General features: G+C 35.2%; 1 protein-coding gene across 1 annotated transcript in view; it reads left to right on the top strand.

Annotated features, from left to right (window-relative positions):
* The window catches only part of POLQ (DNA polymerase theta), a 124,703-nt gene that overhangs the window by 44,041 nt on the left and 61,847 nt on the right, over positions 1 to 18,815 (top strand). The window contains exon 16 of the mRNA XM_021692492.1: positions 13,435 to 16,544. Within this exon, the coding sequence (XP_021548167.1) occupies positions 13,435 to 16,544 (3,110 nt within the window). The remainder of the gene's footprint in view (positions 1 to 13,434; positions 16,545 to 18,815) is intronic.

Below are 18,815 nucleotides of genomic sequence, written 5' to 3'. Positions count from 1 at the left end.
TTTTGTAAATAATAGATAGAAAATGTACTAAACTATTTTTTCTTAGATAATATCATGACATACATGGTATCAGTGGAAGAAAATGAGACTGTTTCTTCCCCCTTAGAATTACTGTCATTTCATGTGTGTATGTATAATATTTTTAAAATTGAAGTATAGGTGACACACAATGTTATATTAGTTTCAGCTGTACAGTATAGTGATTTGAAAAGTCCATATGTTATGTTCACTCAGCACAAGTGTAGCTACTATCTTTCACCATAAAATGCTATTAAATACCATTGACCGTATTCCCTATGCTGTACATTTTATCCCCGTGACTTAATCATTCAATAACTGAAAGCCTCTATCTCTCACTCCCCTTCAATCATTTTGTCTGTTGCCCTACCCCTCCCCTCTGGCAACCATCAGTGTGTTCTCTGTATTTATGGGTCTATTTTTGCCTTTAGTTTGTTTTGCTTTTTAGATTCCACATCTAAGTGAAATCCTATGGTATTTGTCTTTCTCAGTCTGACTTATATCACTTGGCATAATACCCTCTAGGTCTATCCATGTTGTCAAAAATGGCAAGATCTCATATTTTTTATGGCAGAGTAATATTCCATCATAGATAGATATCAGATAGATATCATAGATCAATCGATTGATCTTTATATATTTGTTATCCATCATATATATATTATCACATCTATATCCCTTCATCTATCCATGGACACTTGGGTTGCTCCCGTATCTTGACTGTTGTAAATAATGCTGCGATAAACATAGAGGTGCACATATCTTTTCAAATTAGTGTTTTCATTTTCTTTAGGTCAATACCCGGCAGCAGAATTACTGGATTGTATGGTATTTTTATTTTAATTTTTTGAAAAACCTCCATGCTGTTTTCCACAGTGGCTGGTCCAATTTACGTTCCCACCAACAGTGCACAGGGGTTCTTTTTTCTCCACATCCTCACCAACACTTGTTATTTCTTGTCTTTTTGATTCTAGGTGTTCTGACAGGTGTGAGGTGATATCTCATTGTGGTTTGGATTTCATTTCCTCAGTGATTGGTGATGTCAAGTAACTTTTCATGTGTCTGTTTGCCATCTATATATCTTCTTTGGAAAAATGTCTGTTTAGGTCCTCAGTCCATTTTTAAATGGAATATTTGGTTTTTTGGTGTTGAGTCATAGAAATTCTTTATACTGTTAATCTGTTATTAGGTATATCATTTGTGGATGTCTTCACCCATTCAATAGGTGACCTTTTCATTTTGTTGAGTGTTTCATTCACTGTGCAAAAGCTTTTTATTTTGGTGTAGTCTCCAAAATTTATTTTTGCTTTTGTTTCTCTTGCTAGAGGAGACATATGTAGAAAAATGTTGCTAAGGCCAATGTCAAAGAAATTACTGCCTACATTTTCTTTTAGGAGTTTTATGGTTTGGGGTCTCACATTTAAGTCTTTAATCCATTTTGAGTTTATTTTCATATGGTGTAAGAAGTGATTCACTTTCGTTCTTTTGCATGTAGATGTCCAATTTCCACCACATCATTTATTGAAGAGACTGTCTTTTTCCCATTGCATATTCTTGCCTCCTTTGTCATAGATTAATTGACTAAATAAACATGGGTTTATTCCTGGACTCTGTATTCTGTTTCATTGATCTATATTTCTGCTTTTTTTGTTTGTTTTTTGTTTTTTTTAATTTATTTATTTGACAGAGAGAGACGCAGCGAGAGAGGGAACACAAGCAGGGGGAGTGGGAGAGGGAGAAGCAGGCTTCCTGCGGAGCAGGGAGCCCAATGCGGGGCTCGATCCCAGGACCTTGGGATCATGACCTGAGCCGAAGGTAGACGCTTAACCATCTGAGCCACCCAGGCGCCCCTATATGTCTGTTTTTGTGCCAGTACCATACTATTTTGATTACTACAGCTTTGTAGTTTATCTTGAAATCTAGGACTGTGGTACCTCCAGCTTTGTTCTTCTTTCTCAAGATTGCTTTGGCTTTTAGGGTGTTTTGTGGTTCCATTCAAATTTTAGTAGTATTCTAGTTTTATGAAAAATCTCTTGCTATTTTGATAGGGATTGCATTGAATCTGTAGATTGTTTGGATAGTATGGACATTTTAATCAATATTAATTCTTCCAATCCATGAGCATGATATATCTTTCCATTTGTTTGTGCTGTCTTCAATGTCTTTCATTGGTGTTTTATAGTTTTCAAAGTACAAGTTTTTTGGTGCAGTTGTAAATGGTATTGTTTTCTTAATTTTGGTTTCTACTACATTGTTATTAGTATATAAACGCAACATATTTCTTTGTCTTATTTTGTATTTTGCAACTTTACTGAATTTATTCTAATAGCTTTTTGGTGGATCTTTAGGGTTTTTTATGTATAGTATCATATCATCTACAAATAGTGATAGTTTTACTTCTTCCTTGACAGTTTAGATGTCTTGTATTACTTTTTTGGTCTGATTGCTGTGGCTAGGCTTTCCAGCACTGTGTTGAATAAAAGTAGGGAGAGTGGACATTCTTGTCTTTTTCCTGATCTTAGGGGAAAGCTCTCAGTTTTTCACCATTGAGTATGTCAGCTGTGGATTTTTCACACATGGCCCTTATTATGTCGAAGTATGTTCTCTCTAAATTTACTTTGTTGAGAGTTTTTATCATGAACTCATGTTGAATTTTGTCAAATGCTTCTTCTGTGTCTATTGAGATGATCATATGATATTTGTCCTTTGTTTTTTTGATTCGACGTATCATGTTGATTGATTTGTGAATATTGAATTAACACTCATCCCCAGAATAAATCCCATTCAGTTGTGGTGGATGATCCTTTTAATGTATCATTGAATGTTATTTGCTAATATTTTGTTGAGGATTTTTGCATCTATATTTATCAGGGGCATTGGCCTGTAAGTTTTTTTGTAGTGTCTTTAGTTTTGGTATCAGGGTAATGCTGGCTTTGTAGAATGTATTTGGAAGTTTTCCTTTCACTTCTCTTTTTTGGAATAGTTTGAGGAGAATAGGTATTAACTCTTCTTTAAATGTTTGGTAGAACTTGTCTGTGAAAGCCATTTGGTCAGGGACTTTCATTTGTTGGAGTTTTTTGATTACCAATTCAATTTCATTACTAGTAATTGGTATATTTAGCTGCTCTGCTTCTTCCTGATTCAGTTTGGGAAGGTTGTATGTTTCTAGGAATTTATCCATTTCTTCTAGGTTGTCCAATTTGTTGACATAGAATTTTTTGCAATATTCTCTTACAATTCTTTGTATTTCTGTGGTGTTGGTTATTAATTTCCCTCTTTCATTTCTGATCTTATTTGTGTCCCCTCTTTTTTCTTGATGAGTCTGGCTAAAGGTTTATCAATTTTATCTTTTCAAAGAACCAGCTCTTGGTTTCCTTTATCTTTTCTATTGTTTTTTAAATCTCTATTTCATTTATTTCCACTCTGATCTTAATTTCCTTCCTTCTACTAACCTTGACCTTTTTCTAGTTTCTTTAGGTGTAAGTTTAGATTGTTTGAGATTTTTCTTGTTTCTTGAGGTCAGCCTGTATCGCTATGAATTTCTCTTAGAATTGTTTTCATTGTGTTCCAGAGATTTTGGATTGTTGTCTTTTCATTTTCATTTGTCTTCATGTATCTTTTGATTTCCTCTTTGATTTCTTCACTGGCCCATTGGGTGTTTAGTAGCATGCTGTTTAGCCTCCACATGTTTTTGTTTTTTCCAGTTTTTTTTTTTCTTGTGATTGATTTCTAGTTTTATACTGTTGTGGTTAGAATAGATGCTTGATATGATTTTAATCTTCTTAAATTTACTGGGACTTGTTTTATGGTCTAAAGTGTGATCTATCCTGGAGAATATTCCATTTGCATTTGAACTGAAGGTGTGTTCTGTTGTTTTTGTATGGAATGTTCTGCATGTATCTGTTAAGTATATCTGGTCTAATGTGTCATTCAAAGCCACTGTTTCCTTCTTTTTCTGTCTGCATGATCTATCTGTTGATGTAAGTGGGGTGTTATAAACCTATACTATTATTGTATTACTGTCAATTTCTCTGTATATGCCTGTTAATATTTACTGTATATGTTTAGATGCTTTAATATTGGGTGCATAGATATTTACAAATGTTATATCCTCTTGTTGGATTAACCTTGTTATCATTATATAATGCCCTTCTTTGTGTCTTATTATAGTCTTTGTTTAAAGTCTATTTTGTCTGATGTAAGTATTGCTACCCTGGCTTTTTTTTTTCACTTTTATTTGCATGGAATATCTTTTTCCATACTTTCACTTAGTCTCTATATTTTTATAGGTCTGAAGTAAGTCTTTTGTAGGCAGCATACAAATGGGACTTTTTTTTTCTCCATTTTTTGTTTGTTTGTTTGTTTTAAGTAGGCTTCACACCCAGCGTGGAGTCCAGTGCAGGACTTGAACTCATGACCCTGAGATTAAGACCTGAGCTGAGATCAAGAGTCAGATGCCTAACTGACTGAGCCATCGAGGTGCCCCATGGGTCTTTGTTTTTTTTTTTTAAAGATTTTATTTATTTGAGAGAGAGAGCATGAGCCATGGGAGGGTGAGGTGGCAGAGGGAGAGGGACAAGCAGACTCGTTGCTGAACAGAGAGCCCAACACAGGGCTCAATTCCAGAACCTCAGGATCATGACATGAGCTGAAGGCAGACATTTAACTGACTGAGCCACCCAGGTGCCCACTGGATCTTATTTTTTAATCTACTCTACCACCCTATGTCTTTTGATGGGAGCATTAGACCTACTTGTACGTTTCAAGTAATTATTGATAGGTATATATTTATTGTCCTTTTGTTAATTGCTTTCTGGTTGTTTTTGTAGTTCTTTGTTTCTTTTGTTTGCTCTCTTTCCTTTGATGACTTTCTGTTGTGTTATGTTGATTGTCTTTATTTTTTGTGTACCTATTACAGATTTTGGGTTTGTCTTTACCATGAGGTTCATATATAACATTTTGAATATGTAGTAGTCTATATTAAATCAGTGGTCACTTAAGTTTGAACAAATTCTAAAAGAAAATTTTCATTCCCCCCCACGTTTTATGTATTTGTTATCATATTTTATATCTTTTTATTCATAATTTCTTACTTTTGATTATGGCCTTTTCTTTTTCACTTAAAGGAGTCCCTTTTTTTTTTTTTTTTTTTAAAGGGGTCCCTTTAACATTTCTTGTAAGACTAGCTTAGTGATGATGAACTTTAACTCTTGTTTTTCTGGGAAGCTCTTTATCTCTCCTTCAGTTGTGAATGATAATCTTCCCACAGAGAGTGTTCTTGGTTTTTTTTTCCCTTCAGCTCTTTGAATATATCATGCCACTCTATTCTGGCCTGCAACATTTCTGCTGAAAAGTCTGCTCATAGTCTTAAGTGGTTTCCCTCGTATGTAACTTTTTGCTTCTCCTGGCTCTTTTTAGAATTTTCTCTTTATCTTTAACCTTGACATTTTAATTATATGTGTTATGGTGTGGAACTCCTTGGGTTCGTTTTGTTTGGAACTCTGTATCCTTCCTGAACCTGTTTTCTTCCCCCAGGTTAAGGCAGTTTTCAGCTATTATTTCTTCAAATGAATTTTCTCCCCTTTTCTTTCTCTCTTCTCTTCTGGGGGTCCCATAATGTGAATGTTTGTTCACTTGATGTCATCCTAGAGATTGCTTAACTCATCCTCATTAAAAATTTTTTTTTTCTATTTGCTGTTCAGCTTGAGTGCTTTCCATTACCTTGTTTTCTAGATTGCTGATCATCTCTTCTCATCCCCTAATCTATTGTTGATTCCCTCTAGTGTATTTTTCATATCACTATATTCTTTAACTTTGATTGGTTCTTTCTTATATTTTGTATCTCTTTGTTGAAATTTTCACTGAGTTCTTCCACTCTTGTCTCCAGTCCAGTCAGCATCTTTAAGATCATTACTTTAAACTTTATCAAGCACATTGTTTCTCTCTGTTTCATTTAGTTCTTTTTGTAAGATTTTGTCTTGTTCTTTTGTTTGGAGCATATTTCTCTGTCTCCCCATTTTGCTTGATTTTCTGTGTTTGTTCCTTTGAATTGAGTAGAACAGCTACTTCTAAACTTGAAGGAAAGGTATTATGTATGGTCATCCTGTGTAGTCTTTGTATCCCTAATAACTTTGGCTGGCTGGCTGGAACTGTGGCTGCCATGGGCATGGAGTCCCAGGCACTCCTTGTTTGGGCTGCCCTGGTAGCATGACTGGAGCTGAAGTGGGCTTAGGTCAGGTGGTCTCAGGGCTCTCTATGGAAAGGGAGGTCTGGCAAGACAGCTACAACTGAAGTTGGTGCAGGCTGGGGCAGTCCCTGGGCTCTCTGTACAGAGAACACCCTGGCAGGATAGCTGAAGCTGAAGTGAGCATGGGCCAGGGCTGTCCAGGGGCTCTCTACCCACAAGGTTCACTGGGAGGACAGCTGAAGCTGAAGTGGGTGCAAGCTGGGTGTTCTGGGGAGCTCCACACAAGGGGTACCCAGACAGGGTGGCTGGAACTAAGGTGGGTGTGGGTCAGGGGTTCTTGGAGCACTCTGTGCTGGGGGAGTATTAGCAAACTGTCTGGAGCCAGAGTAGTATGGGCCTGGGTCTGGGGTGCTTTGCTCCTGTGTGTGCCACCTTGCTGCATCAGCTGGAGCTGTAGTGAGTACTGACCAGGGATGTCCTCCTGGTGGGTGCCACACTAGTGCTGCCTTGGTGGGATGGTTGGGGCTGATGTGGGCTAAGGGTCTGGGGCTCATTGAGGTAGTAGGCCAGCTAGTGCACCCAGACCCTGCTTCTGTCTGTACTGTCAAGGTGGAGGGGGAGCATAAACTGTAGCACTTGCAGCCCCTATGACCTGGAAAGGGTTCCAGCAGCTCCCCCACCATTTGGCAAAATTCTAGGTCTAGTTTCTTTATGTTCTAGTTGCTGTTTGTACTTCTGTATTATACTAAGGCTACTATTGCTGTGATTATGCCTCTTCTGAATGCTCAGAATTTTACTGATCAAAATTACTAATATCAGTATTAGGACAAATCAACATCACATACCTCCCCATGTGACACAGTGAGAAAGACACAGCATTACTCCTGGAGTATTCTTATCAAAAATGTCTAAAATAAATTTAATTATAAGGAAACATCAGACAAACCTAAATTGGGAGACATTGTACAAAATAATTGGCTAGTACTCTTCAAAAATATCAAAGTCATGAAAAACAAACACTGAGGTGAGGAACTGTTTCTAATTACAGGAAGATAAAGAGACATGACAACTAGATGCACCACCTTATTCTAGATTGGATTAGAAAAAGGACATAAGTGGAACAATTGATGAAATTTGAATAATGCGTGCAGATTAGATATAGCACTGTATTAATGTTAAATTTCTGAATGGAAACTGGTATCTGGCACCTGGCCACCCTTTCCTTTCAGTACTTGGTATTTAAGAACCGGAAAACCCAGTTAGCATTTTGCTTTTCTCAGTTTGCCATTAACAATTCACAATGAATTACCTATGCATATGTATTTTTGTATTGTTGGTAATGTTTCTTCAGAGTACATTCCTGGACGTGGGATTTCAAAAGTTAAGTGCTTGTGTCACTTTATTAGATTCCAGATTGCCATGCAGGTTACATTCTCACTAACCTATTACCCCACAGCCTTGCCAATAGAATCCATTGTTAGAGGTTTTCATTTTACCAGTCTGATAGATGAGAAATTGTATCTCACAATGGTTTAAGTGTGCATTTCTCCAATTGTGAGTGATGGTAGAGATGTTTTCATATGTTTCTGGATTTTTTTTTTTTTTCCTGTATCTTTGTGAATTATCTGGTTATGTCTTTTCTTTATGTTTCTACTGGGTTTGGTCTTTTCCCTCTCCTTTTAAAGAATCTTTTCAAAATTGATTAGCGTATTTAGCTGTTTATTTTATATGTATGTTGCAAATATTTTCTCAAAATTTATGAATTTTTTTTGGCTTTTATTGCCTTGTTTTTACCATGCAGAATTTTAATTTTTCTATTGATTTTTTATCATTTTTTCTTTCTTTCTTCCTTTCTCTTCTTTTCTTTCTTTTTTCCTTTCTTTCTTTTGCTTTTAAATTATAGTTAGAAAAACTTTTCTCTGTACTGAGGTTAAAAAGGAATTCATTCATGTTTTCTTCAAGTATTTATAGATTTGAATTTAGATTCCTGATGCATTTAGAATTTAATTTTGTGTGTGGTGTGAAGTCTGGATCTAGTTTCATCTTTTATCCAATGGCTCCCATTTATAAAAAAAAATGTCTATCTTTGACTTAGTAATTTGATATACTAAATATCCATAAGTAATTAGGTCTATTTCTGGACTTTCTATTCTACTTACTATTCTTTTTGTCAATTCATGAGCAAGTACCAAACTTTTAATTATAAAGTCTTTATATATGTTTTAATCTCTGGTAGGGCACTTTTCCACATAGTTTTTCAGTATTTTTCTGGCTATTCTTGTGTATTTGCCCATATGAAAGTTAAAGTGTTTGTTGATATTTTATTGGGATTGGACTGAAACTTAACTTAGAATTGACATTTTTATATTGTTTTGTCAACCTATCCAAGCATAGGTAACATCTTTAAATGATCTAGTTTTGTGATTTTTCAAGAGTTTTCAAAAGATTTCCTCATATAGGTTTACAGAAGTTTTAGGTTTTGTTCACACAGGTTTTATACATTTCTTGTTAAAGTTGTTCCTACTTAATCTTTAGTGTTATTTTAATTGGTGGCTTTCTTCTATGATGTCTTCTACATAGTTATTATTTGAGTATTGCAAAAACTTTTTGTATATTTTTTATCCTATTTTCAGAATTCTTTTATTGTCTGAATTACTTGTATCATTGATTCTCTAGACTCTTCCAGGTATATTGTTGTATCATCTGCAAATAGCTATTTTACTTCTTTTTAGGAATTCGTATGCTCGCATTTATTTATTTATTTATTATGTTCAGTTAGCTACTGCATAGTACATAATTAGTTTTTAATGTAGTGTTCTGTGATTCATTAGTTAAGTATAACGCCCAGTGCTCATTACAGCACGTGCCCTCCTCAATAACCATCACCCTGTTTCCCCCTCCCCCCACCCTTCTCCCCTCTGAAACCCCCAGATTGTTTCTCAGGATCCATAGTCTCTCATGGTTCATCTTCTTCTTAATTGATTTCTCTTAATTGTATTAGCTGATACCTCTAATATGTAGTAGTATTAGGGATGGTAGTAATAGTGGGCATTTTGCTTTGTTTGTGATCTTAGTGGAAATGCCTCTGGTGTTACTTTAGTAGGATACTGTCTTCAGGACTATGATACGTGTGTATATATGTAGGTTTGTATGTATGTATTATCATTTTAAGAAAAATGTCCATTAAATGAAATTTCCTTGAATACTTTTATCATGATTGGGTACTGAATTTTGTCAAAGGATTTTTTAGTATTTATGGAGATATTGATAGGGTTTTTCTCCCATTTCATCTATTAGCACAGTTCATTATATTAATAGATTTCCTAACATTGAATCAATCCTGTGTTCCATAATAAATTTAATTTGGTCATCTTATTTTATTACGTGATGTTGGATTCCGTTTGCTAATATTTAAAATAGTATACTTTTGCATTGTTATTTATAAATAATATTGGTCTATAGTTTTCTTGCATTGTGTGTTTTTTGCACTATCTTTATTCAAGTTTTAGTATCAGTTTTGGTATCAGACTTCCTTCATAAAAAAGAATTATGAAGTGTTTTTTTGTTTTCAGTGCTTTGCAGTAACTTATAGAGTCTTGGAACTGGTAGAAGTTTGGTATGATTACTGTATGAAACCATCTTGGATGGTGCCTTTCTATGGGTTAGTTCTTGATCACTTTGTCTATTTTATTTTTTCAGAAATTAGTTTCTCTAAGCTTTCTATCTCTAATGGGGTCAATTTTAGTAATCTGTATTTCTCTAGGAAATTACCATTTCATCTGGATTTTCAAATATATTTTTATAGAGATTTGTAAATTAGTTTCTTAGGAATTTTAAGTATATTTTCTATTTCAATAGTTATTCCTCCCTTGTCATTTTCTATTTTATAAATGTCTATGTTTTTTCTTGATCAGGTTAACTAGTGGTTTATCTATTTTTTAAATTCTTTAAAAATCTAGGATTTTGTTTTCTTAGGCCTATGTTTTTTTTTTTTAATAATGTACCTTATTAATTTCATCTTTTAATATTACATTTCATTCTTCCTGCTTTCTATTTTGTTGTACTTTTTAAAATATTTTGTTGAACTAGAAATTTGTTGACATATCTTTATTGATAAATGCTGTGTTTTTAATGTAGTACCATGAATTTAGTACTGTGAATTTTCCTGTGGTCTGTATTTTAAGTATAATCCACAGACTGTTATATGTAGAGATTTTGTTTTTATTTGTTAGAAATTATGTAATTTGCATGTTTTCCCTCTTTTGCCCAGGTGGAAGTGCTTTTTGTTTTTTTATTTTGTTAAATGATTTCTAGTCTTATTACACTGCAATCTAATAGTGTTGTTTATAACACATATACTTTATGGTACTCACTGATGTTTTCTTTGTGACCTAATACATGATCAATACAAACTAGATGTGTTCTCTATTAAAAAGGTAAAATGTTTGAAATACATTCATAACGTCTACTTCATTGGTTATGTTCATTAGGTCTTCTTTGTCCTTATTCTCCTCCTCAACATTTCGTCTGTCTTTTAATGAGAGTGGTTTACTGAAGTCTACTAATTGTTAATATATTTCTGTCTCCTTGCATCTCTTGTCTTTGCTTCATTAAAGTATTGCTTGTTATTTGGTGTGTAAATACTCATAGTACATATGACTGATCGGTAATGTTGTCTTTATTATGGTTGTTGTTTTTAGCAGTAAATTTTACCCTTTTTTGTTTAATGCAGACTATCCCTCACTGCTTTCTTCTTGCTTCCCTTTTTTTGTCCATCCCTTTAGTTTTAGCCATTTAGAATCACTTCCTTTTAGATATACTTTTTATATACCACACTGAGATGTAATTATCTTTTGCTGTCTGAGCCAAATTGAAATCTTTTTCTTTTAATAGATGATTTAATCCCACTCACATTTACTGATTTAACTAAAATGTTTGGTTTCAGTTCTCAAATTATTTTATAATTATGTGTATTGTATATTTACTATGTTTCTTTCTCTACCTAAGGATACTCTTTGGAGTTTTATTTTTAAATTTAGAAAAGTATATATTTTTGTTCTAGTGGGTACCTGTGTACTTTTTATTATCTGGTTTGTCAAGCTTTTTTTTTTTCTTTTAAGATTTTATTTTTAAGGAGTCTCTACACCCAACATAGGGCTCGAACTCACAACCTGAAGATCAAGAGTCACATGCTTTTCCAGCTGAGTCAGCCAGGTGCCCCTGATTTGTCAAGATTTTAATGGTATCCTGTAATACCTACGTACTGCCTGACCAATAGTCATCGACATTGAGCTCACTTTTCTTTTTCTTTCTTCCTGTCCTTTTCCTTCCATTTAAAAAGTGCATTATTTCTACTTTGTCTCAACATATAGCATTTGTACATTAATTTTTCACCCTTTTCCCCATCCTTGTAGGGTGTAGAGATGGAAAACTAATATAATCTCTATTTTTATTTATTCAAATTCTTACCATTGGTCTTACTGCTGAAGTACTCCTAGTCATCTCTTGATCGGATGAAACTTATCCACTAATAGATTTCTTGAGGGCTAATATAGTATAGAATTCCCCACATCTTGTATGTTTAAAACTGTTCTACTAGAACCTTAATATTTGAGGCACATCTTGGCTGGATATAAATTTTTGGTCCATGCTTTTATTGAGTTTTAGAAAAATGCTCTTTCTTTGCTTTGCATGCTGTTTTTAAGAATTCTAATGGGAATATAATTCTTTTGTCCTTCTAAATATATAGGCCTTGAGATTTCTTTTTTATATCTTTGACATTTGATAGTTTTACTCGGCTAATTAGTTAGCTAATGAAATGAGACAAATTACTTTAAGAACTTAGTGGCTTAGGGGTACCTGGCTGGCTCAGTCAGAAGAGCATGCTGTTCTTGATATCAGGGTCATGAGTTCAAGTCCCATGTTGGGTGTAGAGATTACTTAAAAAAAAAAATAAACTTTAAAATATATTTTAAAGAAGTCAGTGGCTTAAAAGCAACAGTAAATATATGTTAACTCAAAGTTTCTGTGAATCATGAACTTGGGAGCTCCTTTGCTGGTGGTCTGGTTTGAGGTTTTAGTAAAGCTGTTGGCTGGGACTATAGTTATCTGAAGGATTGAGTTGGATCTGCTTTTAAGATGACTTGCACACATACTGGCAAGCTGGTACTCAGTTCTTCATATGAGCTTCTTCATAGAGCTGCTTGTTGTCCTTAAATGCCATGATGGTTAGCTTCCCCTAGAGTAAGTAATCCAAGAGAGCAAAATGGAAGCTGTACCGTCTAGCCTTGGTTTTAGTTGTTTTGGGTGACAGGCTAATTTAGTCCCTATTACATCATCCTTGTTGGAAACAGAAATCTCTTGGCCATTATTTCTTTAATAATTTTTATGTCTCATCCTGTTTTTTTGTCTTCGTGGTACTTCATTTGTGTATATGTTTGGCCTTTTAGGGTGTGGAATCTATTATTTTGCCCTGAAGAGCATCGATATTTTATCAGTCAGCTTGGCTGAAGTCAAACTCTAAACTTTGTCTTCCTGTAGTGGACAGTAACTCAAATCTCTGTTCGGTTGTTTAGACTTTTAACTGGCTGCTTGGAGTCTGCCCACACTTGCATAGATTAGAGGTCAGCCACATATTTGGGCAGAATTTATATGAAGAATTTGGGGTTCTCCTTCTCTGGATCTCTCATTTCTGGACTTTCTCCAATTGTTTTCTATCTCTTGCAGTCATTCTGAGCTCTTTTTCAAATTCTGCCTGTCAATAAACTCCAGGTTTTTATCCAAGTTTTTAGTTAAACCCTTTCAGTTTCTCCTTTTGGTCACTCTCCAGTTCCTTCAATTATTTTGTCCAGAGTTCATATTACATAGGAGGATTTGTTTTTAATGAAAGTTTTATGACACTATTTTAAAAGGTTTCTGCTTGATGAATCTGTCTTAGTGAGGCCTTCTCTAATTATGCTATTTAAAAATTGCAGAACCACCCATCTCCTCCTGGTGCTTCATTTTTGTACACAACTCTTATCAGTTGACGTAGAATGCATTTTAACATTTGCTTGTTTTCTGATTTCCCCAACTAGAATGTAAGCTCTAAGACATCAGGTTTATTTCCCTCTTGTTCAGTGCTAGTTCTTCAGTTCCTAGAACAGATCAGATTAATGCTTAGTAAATATTTCTGTATACGTGAATGAATCAATGCATTTATTTATTTCTTTTCCTGCATCCTTACATAGTGCCCGAAAGGCAGTGGATGAGGAAGAGGAAGCAGTTGAAGAACGTCGGAATATGCGAACTATTTGGGTGACTGGCAGAAAAGGTTTAACTGAAAGGGAAGCAGCAGCCCTTATTGTGGAAGAAGCCAAAATGATTCTGCAGCAGGACTTAGTCGAAATGGGAGTGCAATGGAATCCATATTCCCTTTTAAATTCTGATACACACTCACTGACCAGCAGTGAGTCAGAAGTAAAGGAACAGAAATTTATACCCCAAACTAAAAGATCTTGTAAAAGATTAACAGCAAAGCAAAAAAGTAACTCGATGTTTAGGGATTCTTCTGCTAAGCATTCACCAAATACTGTGCAAGATTTAGAGAAAAGTGGAGAGTGTACAAATTCCTTTTATGATAAGTTACAGAATGGGAATCAAGAACGCCAGGCACATTCCATTTCCAGAGCAAGAAAACAGGCTTCTTTGAATGTAAGTAAAGAAAAGCTAAGAACCTCTCTGAATGAGGGAAGAACACGCACTAAGAAAGTTGTTCAGACTCTCTTATTTGAGAAAACAAAAAAAGAAGCTCTGAGTTTCAGTTCAGGAAAGATGAGTACTGCCTCTGGATCTTGGAAACATAGTAAACGTGTAAAACAATCTAGACACAGTAGCCCTGTGAAAGACACTGGGATGTATAGAATTGATTTACAGGAACAGACTATATCTAATCCTGTTTATTGTGGAGACTCATTTACCTTAGATGAGAAGAATGTGGAATTTAGAAGTCCAGATCCTTTTGCTAAAAATGTATCTTCCTGTGCTGAGGGAAAATATAGCAAAGCATCATTCTCATCACAAAGAGAACGAAGTTCAAAGAACAGAACAAAAACTAATGATATTCTTGTGGAACATTTTATCACACGATCCCAGAGTAAAAAAGTGACTTGTCAACCTACTAGTATGGTTAGTGAAAATGGAAGAGGATTCGCCGTTGTTGAGTTAGAAAAAATAAACACAGTCCTGATGGTACAAAATGATTCAAAAAACCAGGATGTTTATGTAAAACACGACACCCACTCAATTAACCAGTGCCCAGAAAAACAGTCTGATAAACAGACAAACACTTACATCAAACAGAAAAAAATAGTAGAGAGACAAATGCCCTGTGAGACAGGCAGTAGTTATATGAATAGAGACTCAAATGTTATTATCAAGTGTAGAAGTATGAAGTTTAATGGTGAGGAAAATAAATCAAATAACTTTCAGGTATCAGGAGATAATATAAGTAGCGCTGAGATACTCAGAATACATCTCCCAACTGGAGAATCAGGAGGCCAGCAGGAGAATTTTCTAAATACCTCTAGAATACAAGAAAAAACAGAAGCTTATGCAGTAAACAAAACTAAGAATAATTGTGTTTCTGACTTAGGTTCAGTTCCTTGTGAATTTGAAGACAGTTTCTACCTGGATACTCAGTCAGAGGAAATAATACAACAGATAGCAACTGAAAATGCTAAACAAGGAGCAAAGGATGCCAACCTGGCAACAGGGACGATGCAGAAGAGCTTAGACAACCAGAGTTCGGTACACTCTTTTCAGAATGAGATTCATATTACTTTTCCTGGTGAACGACATTCTCCAGGAGTGACAAATATAGATCATTTGGAACTTAAGACTGTAGATACTATGAAACAAGGCACTGATTCACATGAGGTTGGTATCCTGACTCCAGAAAGCTCAATTTTTCATTCCCCAATACTCTTGAGGGAAAATGGCCCTTGTCTTAAAGGGAATGAACTTTCTGTCACCGACTCTCAATTAAATAGTTTTCTTCAAGGTTATCAAACACAAGAAGCTATGAAGCCAGTTATACCTCTGGTTCCTCAAAAGAGAACTACCACTGGTATAGAAGCAGAATGTCTGCCAGTTCCTGAAACAAGTTTGAATTTGAGTGATAGTTTACTATTTGACAGTTTCAGTGAAGACTACCTAGTAAAAGAACAACCACCTGATATACAAACGAAAGAACCCCTCTCTTCTGCACTAACATCAAACCATTTCAGTCATTCTTTGTGTCTGCAACCAGAGGGCCCAATTAGAAAATCAAATACAAATGAGAATCAAGATAATCAGCAACAGTTCTCTTGTTTCAGTGATGAGTCTATTATATTTTCAGAAATGGATTCTGCTCAGATGGTTGAAGCTTTGGACAATGTAGAAATATGTCCTGTCCAAGAGAAACGGAATACTGCAGTATCTCTTAGAGAATTAGAATTAAGTGATCCAGTGACTGTAGGTAATGATTATCCACAAAGAGAAGTAATTGGAGGAGATAAAGATGAAAGGTCTCAAAAACCCAAATTAACTGAGACAAGGGAAAATAATTCATTGATATGGTCAGGGGCATCATTTGATTTAAGTCCAGGACTGCAGAGAATTTTAGACAAAGTGTCCAGTCCTCTAGAAAATGAAAAGCAAAAATTAACCACTACAAACTTGTCTAGTTTGAAAGGAAAAAATACAGAGGTAAATGACAAACAAAAAGTGATTTCAGATGTGGAGCCAAATCAAGTTCAGGGAATCTCATTTTCCCCTAGTATTGAAGTAGAAAGCAAGATTGGGGCGCTGGAGACCAATGGCCTTCAGGCTGAAACCTCATCTCACTTGCCTTGTAAAGAGAATTGTATAGTTGATGATAATGGACTCATTCCTCCTACACCTATTCCAGCATCTGCTACTAAGCTGATATTTCCAAGTATTCGTGGAACATCTTCTGTAAAACTTCGGAAAACACATACTGTTTTACAGCTTGGTGAAAGTTACTCATTTGGCTCATCTTCAAATATTAAAAACCAAGATTTAACTTCAGAGAGTAGAAACGGTTTAAAAGAGGACAGTCCTATTAGAGACACAAGTTTTTCACTGCAGTTATCACAGGATGGATCGCAGTTAACTCCAGCCTCGTTCAGCCCAGGAAGTTTGGCCATAATTGATGTAGCAAGTGACCAAACTCTCTTTCGGACATTCATTAAGGAGTGGCAGTGCAAAAAGCGATTTTCCATCTCACTGGCTTGTGAAAAGATCAGTAATTTGACATCCTCTAAAAGTGCTGCTATTGGTGGTAGGTTTAAGCAAGGTAAGAATTTTTTTTAATTTTTCATATTCTCATGTTTATATGTAAAATAGTGGGTTGGGATGGGCCTGAGCCATTTCAGTCTTGGATATGAAATGTAATAAATTTATTCAGAGTTTAAAGTTTCTTCTATGTGGGTTTACCTGTAGAACAGCCTATTGTTGAGAGCATCTAGATTAATAATAGTTGCCATCTGGTATAAGGGATGGGTGACTCCAGGATGTGGGTGTGAGAGCCAAGCACTGAGAAAAAAGCTCAAGCTGGGCTACTGAACTGATGCAGACCACCAAGGCACTCCTCATTCACCTGGCTCTGATCCACTGTTGTAGCTGTGGTCTAATCAGGCGTGTGTTTGCCTCTTTCTTCATAAGCCACGGATCCCACCTAAACAGCCTTTCTAGAGTAGATCCCCGCACTAGGTGGTCCAAAGGGAGTTCCAGACCAGTTCTTTTCTCTCAGGACAAGGACATAGCAGCCAAGCTTATTGCTGCTGCAGCCACCACAGTTGTGGCTGGCTTGGGGGGCCAGCACTGGAACAATGTTTGGCATCTTGACCATTGCGTGTATCAGGAATCCATCTCTCAAACGGCAGCTCTTTCTTGAGTGCTATTCTGGACTTTGCCCTGTGTCAGGCCATGGAGCTCTTCTATTTGTTGCCGTCCTAATCCTTTTCATTTTATGAGGCTTCACAGAGGTCACCTATCTGTCGCTGCTTCTTCAACTCTAGGCCATATCTGGTGCTAGAGTATGCTAAGATTTACCATTTAACATGATGTTTCTCTTTAAGAAAATCATATATATATGTGTGTGTGTGTGTGTGTGTGAGTGTGTGTGTATGACATATATGATTTATATATGATTATATATATTAATATTAGAATATAAGTTTGTAAAAACTAAAATATATATTTTGAACAAAGATTGCCTTTTTTTGGTATCTTAATGATATAGCATCATGGTTTTTATTAATCATCAGTGCTCATGAATTATTTTCTATTAAATTGTAATATCCTTATTCACTTACATAATCACAAAAGTACATAGAAAAACGACTATATTTTAAACAATGTACATTAACTACATTTTTCAGTACTTATCTCAAGTTGTACCTCCAACTGATGTCCATGAATCTTATGCCAAAATGTTGACCCCAAAGCCTCATAGAGTCCTTGTAAGTTTTAAGAGACTTAAACCTTTTGTTAAATAATGCCACATATGTATATTCCTGTCTTACTTCATGACAATAAGGATTTTGTATCATGGGGAATAGCTGTAGTCAGCTTGACAACCTGCTATGGAAAGCAAAGATTTGATCAGATTTCTTAAATCTCTGTATTTATGAATGGATTTGTTCATAAAAGTTTGAGTATTTGATCTTCAATTCATGGAACATGTGTTTGGTTTTTAATTTTTTTTTATTTGAGTATAGTTGACACAATGATATATTAATTTCAGATGTACAACATAGTGATTTGACAAGTTTATACATTACACTATGTTCACCGTGAGTATAGCTACCATCGGTCCCCATACATTGTTATTACAGTGTCATTGACCATATTCTTTATGCTGTGCCTTTTATTCCCATGACTTATTCATTCCATAACTGGAAGCCCCTATCTCCCACTCCCTTTCACCCATTTTACCCAACCCCCCCCCCTTCCCTTCCCTCTGGCAACTGTCAGTTTATTCTCTGTATTTATAGGTCTGATTCTGCTTTTTGTTTGTTTATTCATTTGTGTGTTTTGTTTTAGATTTTACATAAGAAGTGAAATCATATGGTATTTGTTTTTCTCAGTCTGATTTATTTCACTTAGCATAATACCCTCTAGGTCCATGTTGTCTCACATGGCAAGTTCTCATCCCCTTTTATAGCAGCATAACATTTAATTGTATATGTGTACCACATCTTCCTTATTCATTTGTCTATCAATGGACACTTAGGTCATAGAGCACATGTGTTAATGACAAGTTTTATGTACTTTTTGTGTTGACTAGTACTCTCCATTTCTCATTCAACATACATAAAACTGAGAACATTCTCTGTGCTAGGGGTTAGAGGGATAAAATTGTTCACTTAAATTTAACAAATATGTGCCATTTATTTTCAAGATATTGGGGATCTAATTGCAAATAAGATAGACTGGTTTTTGACCTGTATCTGTAAAGTTGGAGATGCCTTATTTTAGAACAAATGTGGACTCTAGATACAAAAATCATACCTGATTCTTTACCAAGAAGTAAGATGCTTGATTTTCTGGAATGTCTTAGTGT

This window comes from Neomonachus schauinslandi, chromosome 1, assembly GCF_002201575.2.
Source record: "Neomonachus schauinslandi chromosome 1, ASM220157v2, whole genome shotgun sequence".
NCBI lineage: Eukaryota > Metazoa > Chordata > Mammalia > Carnivora > Phocidae > Neomonachus > Neomonachus schauinslandi.
This window is presented reverse-complemented; position numbering and strand designations above follow the sequence as displayed.